This window comes from Phaenicophaeus curvirostris, chromosome 28, assembly GCF_032191515.1.
Source record: "Phaenicophaeus curvirostris isolate KB17595 chromosome 28, BPBGC_Pcur_1.0, whole genome shotgun sequence".
Lineage (NCBI taxonomy): Eukaryota > Metazoa > Chordata > Aves > Cuculiformes > Cuculidae > Phaenicophaeus > Phaenicophaeus curvirostris.
Genome location: NC_091419.1, coordinates 6,359,981 through 6,367,481, shown reverse-complemented (window position 1 = coordinate 6,367,481; position 7,501 = coordinate 6,359,981). Strand labels below are relative to the sequence as shown.

At 65.0% G+C, this 7,501-nt stretch overlaps 1 protein-coding gene across 2 annotated transcripts; it reads left to right on the top strand.

The window, feature by feature from the left end:
* Window positions 1-2,155: 2,155 nt before the first annotated feature.
* MEF2B (myocyte enhancer factor 2B) lies at window positions 2,156-6,265 on the top strand. Of its 2 annotated transcripts, none has more exons than XM_069877885.1 (8): window positions 2,156-2,273; window positions 2,437-2,640; window positions 2,711-2,785; window positions 2,924-3,086; window positions 3,919-4,064; window positions 4,509-4,620; window positions 4,722-4,812; window positions 5,258-6,265. In XM_069877885.1, the coding sequence occupies exons 1-8, from the start codon at window positions 2,220-2,222 to the stop codon at window positions 5,544-5,546; spliced, it is 1,134 nt and encodes a 377-aa protein (XP_069733986.1). In that variant the 5' UTR covers window positions 2,156-2,219; the 3' UTR covers window positions 5,547-6,265. The 2 variants fall into 2 exon arrangements, with proteins under 2 accessions (XP_069733986.1, XP_069733985.1); XM_069877884.1 differs by having other exon boundaries at window positions 2,711-2,839; window positions 5,258-6,262.
* The last annotated feature ends 1,236 nt before the right edge of the window (window positions 6,266-7,501 follow it).

Sequence of the window (7,501 nt, the reverse complement as noted above, 5' to 3'; positions counted from 1 at the left end):
GGACCACCACAGCATCGCCCTGTGGGTGCTGCTACCCACCCTGGGACCTCCACAGCGTCATCCTGAGTGCTGGTACCCCGAGGACCCCCCCCACAACCTCACTCTGTGGGTGCTGGGACACACCTGCACCCCCGTAGCATCACCCCATGGGTGCCAGTACCCAAGTGGGACCCCCATAGCTTTGGTTTACGGGTGCTGGGACCCCCCAGGGTCCCCCCAGGGCTCCCTACCTGGGCAGGTACAGCTGTTCCAGGGCTCAGAGCTGTGCTGGCACCCAGGGGTGGCTGCTGTCCCCTGTCCCCTGCCCTGGAGCAGCACAGAGCAAGGGGACGTGGCCAGGCTTTGGGGCAGGCTGAGGCCAGGAAGGGACTTGCAGGACCAACATAAAGACCATCTTCTTCAGTGCTTCCCCTGCTGGGGTGCTAGAGCAGGGAATTGGGGTGCCACAGCATCCCAGGAGTTTTGGGTGCTGGCTCCAGCCAAGGGGGCCCTTGGAAAGGTGTCGTGTCCCCTCTGCAGGGGAAGGGGCCACATCCTTCCATCCCCAGCACTTCAGAGCCTTTTTAAATCCCTCTGGGATGAGGCTGTGGGGGGCTCTGGGGGTACCAACACCCACAGGACGATGCTGCAGGTGTCCTCGATGGGCACCGAGTCCCTGCATCCCTGCACAGCTTCAGGATGCTGGACACCCCTCTGCACCCCTGAAGAGCATCCCCTGAGCTAACCGAGCCAAACCCAGCTGCGAGCTGCACCCCAGCAGGGAACAGCCCCTGTTTCTGCCCCCCAAACTAAAGATCGTGGGGTGGGGATGGGCAAGGGAGCCCTGACCATGTACCTGGGAGCGCTCAGCCCCAGTGCTGCTCTGCAAGTGTTGGCGCTGGAACAGGCGCAGAAATCGTTGGGAAAATCCTCTGTCGTTTCACCAGGGAACCTCGTTGGCTTTTTCCGGCGGGGCTGGGGGGCTCTCGGCACCCTCCGTACCTTGGTGTCGTGCGTGGGCCCCGGGACACAGGGTGGCAGTGGGGCCGTGGGAACGGCAGCGCGATTTCCTTCCATAAATTAAAATTAGTTTTGATCCGCTAAATATAGCAGCTGAGCAAGATGGCAAATGGCAACGCGCTTGAGAGGGGGAAGCGGGACGAGCTGGGGCATCGGCTGGGCTGGCCCAGGCCCCATCCTGCACCCTGGGGCGCGTCCCTGCGATGGGGGAGCTGCTGGCTGGGCTCAGGGGGATTTGGGGTCCCTGCTGGCCCCTGGGAGTCGCAGCACGGAGCTCCCAGCCCCGCTGGCCCCCCAGCTCAGCTGTTGCCTCATAGCCATGGCCAGGGGACCAAGCTGGGCTGGGTCCGTATCCAAATTTAATAGTGATGCTGGGCGCAAGGGTCCTGTTGGGAGCATCTTGATGGCTCCACACGGGGTGCGGTGGCACCAGAGCATCCCAGAGGGGGTTCGGGGATAGGAAAAGGAGCGAGGATTGCATCCCTGAGGCAGCAGGGGGATATGGTGGCGGGGGTGTCACAGCCCCGTGTTGTCTGCGATGGGTGCTGCTCCCTGCGACCGGGATGGGGTGCAAGGTCCCCTGACCCCTCACCCTTCCCACATGGGCTCAAAGAGGTGGGTGGTTTCGCTTTGCTGTCTCCTCCTGCAGCCACTTCCTGACCTGCGAATGACAGGGGGTCAGATTTAGTCTGTTGGCGTCAGAAAAAAAAAAAAAAGAAGAAAAACAAGAAAAAGAAATAATAAAGAAAAAAAAAATAACCTTGAACTTAAAACCAGCCCTTCTGTTGTACAGACCCTCCCCGCAGCAGCCTGACCGCCCTTATAACCACCCTCCGTGTCCGAAGAGCCGGCGTCGAGCAGCATCAGCGCGCGGGGCAGGGTCAGAGCAGCCCTGGAGGCTTCAGGCAGGTGGTTGGGGATGCAAAGACCGATTCCATACTCCTAGTGATGGACCCAGGGCGGTGGAGCCCACTGGGCAGAGCAAAGGGGATTTTTTCCCTCTACCCCAGCAAAATTTCCCATTTTTCACTTCGCCACCATCTTTGCTGACCAAAAAACTGCCGAAACTTCCTCTGAAAAGTTTTTTTTTTTTTTTTAGCAAAGTTTATTTTGCTGAAGAGGAGGCGCACGCAGTGCTGGGGGGTGGATGCTCGCTCGGCTGCGGGAGCTCAGGGGCTTCTCGCTCTCTTCCAGCCGCGTCTGGAGCGTAGGAGGCAAAAATGGGCAGGAAAAAAATCCAGATCAGCCGAATACTGGATCAGCGCAACCGACAGGTAGGAGCTGCCTGGGGATGAAGGGGATGGGGAGCCACGAGGCAGAGCCGCTCTGCTTCCATCTTCCCGTCTTCCTTGGGCTGTTGGGGCCCCAGGAGGAGGGTTTGGGGCTGTATCCAAGGTTTGTTGGGTGCGGCATCCCATCCCCTTCCCTGGACCGCAGGTGACCTTCACCAAGCGGAAATTCGGGCTGATGAAGAAGGCGTACGAGCTGAGCGTCCTGTGCGACTGCGAGATCGCCCTCATCATCTTCAACAGCACCAACCGCCTCTTCCAGTACGCCAGCACCGACATGGACAGGGTGCTGCTCAAGTACACGGAGTACAGCGAACCCCACGAGAGCCGCACCAACTCCGACATCCTCGAGGTAGCGGCGGGGGACGAGCCGGGGGGCCGGGACGGGCGCGGGACCCCCCTCACCGCCCCGCTCCCCGCAGACGCTGAAGCGCAAGGGGCTGGGGCTGGAGAGCCATGAGCTGGAGCTGGATGAGGGCTCGGACCCCGGCGAGAAGGTGCGAAGGCTGAGCGAGGGGATGGACCTGTCGGTGGCACGACCCAGGTTTTGCGTGAGTCGCTGCCGCCCCGCGGAGCAAGGAGTCCCGAAGGGTCCCTGTCCCCTCCCTGCCCCTCAGCCTCGCTTCGCCCCGCAGAGCCTGGCTCCGCTGCCCGAGTCCGCCTACGGCAGCGCCTCACCGGCCGCCGACGCATCCCTGGGTGGCACCAGCGGTTCCCCACAGGGCCAGGGTCACCTACCCGCCTTCAAACAAGCAGCGCCGAAGCCACCGGGACGCTCGCCGGGGCCGCTGCCCCCAGGTAGGCTCAGCCCCATCCTCCAGGGGTGCCACGGGGAGCCGGCATCTCCACCGCGGAGAAGGTCCCCACCACGGGGACCCAGCCCCATCGGCCTGGCGGGGATTTTTCCGGCTGGGCCCACATGCAAAGCTCCTCTCGAAGCATCTCCTGGGGACGTAGCGGGAGCGGGGCCGGGGCGAGCGCGTGGGCAGGTAGCGCCGCTGCAGCTGTGGAAACACCGGCCCCTGCCTCCATCCAGCTGCTTCCTGCGCCCTGACGGCACCCTGGGCATCCCGTGCCCGCGGCTCGGGGCGGTGACGGGGACACGGGTGCATCCAGAGCCACGCGGCCGAAAAGCAGCTGGAAAAAGAGTTTCTGGGCTTTGACCGGTGGAAACCACACGGTTGGGTGGGAGATGCCATGGTGGTGGTTGGGTAGGAGTTGCCATGGTGGTTCTGGGTGATATTCCCGGTGCCGGATGCGGAGGGATGGATGCGTCTCCTCGGATGAGGTCCCAGGTAGGCTGGATGTCCCCGCCGGAGGTCCCAGCCGCTCTGGGGCTGGGGGGCTCGCCAGGACAGGGTCCAGCTGGAGAGGTTTGCAGGCTGCTGGCCGCGGCGCCGGGTCCGAGCGCTGCCTTCGTGCAGCGTTTCCGCTCGCAGCGTGCAGCCGCAGCCCAGGTGCGCCCGCGGCCTCGCGCAGGAAGTGGGTTTGCCGGAACGCGGCACCACGCGGGCACGCACAGCTGCTCGCGGCCACGAGGCCACCGGGGACACGGCCATGAGCATCCCCGTGAGGACGCTGCTTCCCTCCCTGCCAGCCCGGGCATCCCCCCATCCCTCTGTCCATCCAGGTATGGGCTACCCGCTCTTCCCCACGAGCAGCCTCAACAGAGCCTTGGCCACCAAGACTCCGCCACCGCTGTACCTCGGGGCCGAGGGCCGGCGCGGCGATGCCCACGGCAGCTTGGGGAGCAGCCGGAGCGGCGGCAGCTCGGCGGTGAGTGGCACTGAGGTGACACCAAGCCCACAGCCCCCCCAGCCTGGGCTGGCATGCCTGCAGCCCCCCAGCTCTGCAGCCTCCTGCCCCCAGGCTGGGCTGGCCGCGGGTCCCCGGGGTGGCCGTGGTGTCCCAGGGACCCCTTGGCCGTGGGGTTCCCTTGGGGTCGGTGCCAGCAGGATGCTTGGTGGCCTTGAGCACCCACTGGGGGGACAGCAGGGCAGGCGGTGAGGGGTCCCCCCAGCTCACTGCAGCCAGGTCACCATGCCCGGTGCCCCATGGGTGCCCCCTCCCCAAATTCAGCAAGGAGCTGCTCCGATCCTCTTCCTGAGCCCCACAGCCGGGCTTTTTGGGGCGCATGGGAAGGGGCTGGGGGGAGAAGAGGTGTTATGCCTCCCCCAGCCAGGCATGAAGCCTGAGAGGGGGCACCCCGCTTTCCCCCAGCGGCCGCTGTACCCCGCTCTGCAGACCCTCAGCCCTGTGCTCAGCCCCGGCAGCTCCGGTGTCCCGAGCCACAGCCTCGCCGGGTTCCCCTTCCTCGCCCCAGCCCAAGCGGGTAAGTCCTGGCTCCTGGACAGGGCAGCTTCCCCCTGGCTGTGGATTCTCCCCCCGACCCCATCCCCAGCTCCTGCTCACTCGTGGCCTCCTGCTCAGCAGAGTTTGGGACTGGCGAGGCCCCACAGCCCCCTGGATTCCTGCAGCCCAGCCCCACGGGCTGGCAGCACCCGCGGGACGTGGCCGCGCTGGGGTAAGGATGGGGGGACGCACATGGGGTGGGGGGGACACACATGGAGTTGGGGGGGGAAGCGTGGGGTGGGGATGAACCTGTTCATGGGGAGCTGCTTACACCTCCCAGCACCCGAGGTGCAGCCCCTCCACCTGCCGTGCTGGGCTCTGTCCAGCTTCACCCCAAAACTGGGGTGCATGGGGACCCCCCCCTGTGTTTGTGGAGCCGATTTCCCCAGGGGATCTGGTCCCAGTCTCCCCCCCAGTCACACACCGGGCTCCCAGTAGCCAGGTGGGCAATAGCCCAGTGCCCAGCTGGGTCAGAGCTGGCGCGTGAGACGAGTTGGGGGGGGTCTCAGCCCCTCTAGGGGGGAAAAGCGGGGGCGATCTCAGCCTCCCCCCACCTCAGCACCTCAGCAAGGGGTGCAGGGAGACCCAGCCCCACTCGTCCTCCCCTCTTCCCCCAGAGTCAGCAGCCGGATTGTCCCCACGGAAGAGCCGCCCGCGGCCCCTGGCACCTCTCCGCAGCACCAACCCGTCAGCATCAAGTCGGAGCGGGTCTCCCCGGGGCTCGGCTGCCCCCCGGGCACCCCCCAGCCCCCCCTGGCCTCCCGAGGCCCCGGGGACCTCCAGCCGCGGGACGACTACACCAAGGGGTACCCCTACCCGCCGGGACCCCCCCGGCCGCTGGCAGAGGAGCAGCGAGCGCCCGCGCCCCCGCGACGGGCACAGCCCGCGGACGCTTGGCACAGATAGCGAGGCCGAGGGGGTGCGGGGCAGGGGGGGCTGAGCCTGGGGGAGCAGCCCCCCCGCTTCACCCCCATCCTCCAACCCCTGCAAACCCCCCCATGAGCCCTTCGAAACGCTGCCGGGGGGAAATCATCGACGCTGCAGCGCTTCCCATGGGGTCCCGGTCCCCAAATCTGGGGCTGCAAGCCCCCTCCTCACCCCACTGCCTCTGCCAGCCCCCCCCATCCCTGCAGCTCAGCCCCCCCAGACCCTCTGCGATGCCGGGACCCCACGGTTGGACTCGATGATCCGGTGGGTCTCTTCCAACCTGGTTATTCTATGATTCTATGGTTGAGGGGCGCTGCCCCAGCCCGCTGTCCGGTGCCGGACACTGTACGTCCACGTCCGTTTGTCCGCGTCCCAGCGTGTCCCCAGGCCGCTGGGAATGACTGGGACGTGCCACGGGGTGGCAGCAGGACTGAGCACCAGCTCCAGCTCCAACCCTGAGCAGCCCCAGCCCAATCCTGCACCCAGCTGGGGTGCAGCCGGCGTCCCACAGCGGGATGGATGGAGGAAAGCAGAGAGAGAGGGCAGTGGGGGCTGCTCCCCCAGCCCGGGGGCTCTTTTCTATTTATTATCTTCTCACCAATAAAGAGCTGGGGGTGTCGGGGTGCCTGGCGTGAGATTTTTTGGGGTTGGGCAGCACTGCTCGGCGTGGCTAACGAGCGGCAGGTCATTCATGGCCCCAAGGGGACGAGCAGCCCACGGCCTGACCCCCTTCAGCCCCATTGCCCACGTGCCCCCAGCTCAAAGCCACCTCTCCAGGGTCCCCGACCAAGCAATGTGGGTGACAACCAGCCCCCTCCCAGCTCTGGGCAGGTCCCTGGGGCCCAACTGTGCTGCCCCCACCCCTCAATTCCTTGGGAGACCTCAAAAAAGCTGCTCATGTGGTTCCAACACCACAGCCTGGCTCTGGGAGGAGGTGGGAAGAGGGAAAAAACCCTTCCGTGCCCTTAAGATCGGCACCATTGGGGCGAGTGGAGGGTTAAGGGATGGGGGATGGGACAGGCCCAGCTGAGCTCCATCTCTTATAGCTCAGGGCTGGGGGGTTTGCTTCTCCTGGGGGTGGAGGAGCATCTCCTGGTCATGGTGGAGCATCTCCTGGTCATGGTCATGGTCATGGTCATGGTCATCACCATCACGCTGCAGAGAGGTGAGTGAGGAGGAGGGACCGTTACCCATTGTCCTCAGGTTTTGGGGGGCTGTTGGCTCCCCCCAGCACCGCTTGGGCCCCCCACAGGTTGGGGATCAAGCAGACATGCGGGTTCCTCCACACCAGCCTCTCGCCGAGCTCCTTCCAGCGGGGGGATTAGTGGTGGCCGAGGCCCGGGATTAAAACCTGGGCGGGAGATTAATCCTGGGAAGAGTTTGCCCTGTTTAACCGAACCCGGCAAGGGACATAAATACCAGCTGGGATTAGGGGCTCCGTGAGCCCAGGGCTGGATTGGGCTCAGCTCAAGCCCCCACGGCCGGTGGGTCCCCTCGTGGGTCACCTCTGGGGTGGGGAAGGGGCTTTGCTGTGCGGGGAGGAGGCGAGACACCCCGGGAAAGCGTGGGGGCTGGGGTAAGAGGCGCTGATTGAATAGCGATGACTGCATGATTTATGGTTTGCATTATTGCACGGCTCATTTGAATATATGCTAATAAGGCTTTTTTCTCTCCTGGTTTTGTTTGTAAGATTTAGATTCGCTATGGCAACCCGCTGGCATGGAAGGAGCGCCGGGAAATGTCGGGGTGAGGGGAGCCCCAGGGAGGGGCTGGGGGCTGCTTGGGGGGGGATTCATCGCATCCCACCGTGGGGACACGAGAGCGGCCGGAGGGACGCGAAGGGCAGCGGCCGGAGAGCCAGGAGCTGACCGGAGCCTCGCACCCCTGGCTACCTGCAGGTCCAGTAACGCCCTGTGGTGACAGGTCCTAAACTG

Coding starts and splice junctions, on each gene's coding strand:
- MEF2B (XM_069877884.1), top strand. CDS start 2,220: ATGGGCAGGAAAAAAATCCAGATCAGCCGAATACTGGATCAGCGCAAC. Junction 2,274..2,436: donor TGGATCAGCGCAACCGACAG/GTAGGAGCTGCC, acceptor CCTGGACCGCAG/GTGACCTTCACCAAGCGGAA. Junction 2,840..2,923: donor TGGCACGACCCAGGTTTTGC/GTGAGTCGCTGC, acceptor TTCGCCCCGCAG/AGCCTGGCTCCGCTGCCCGA.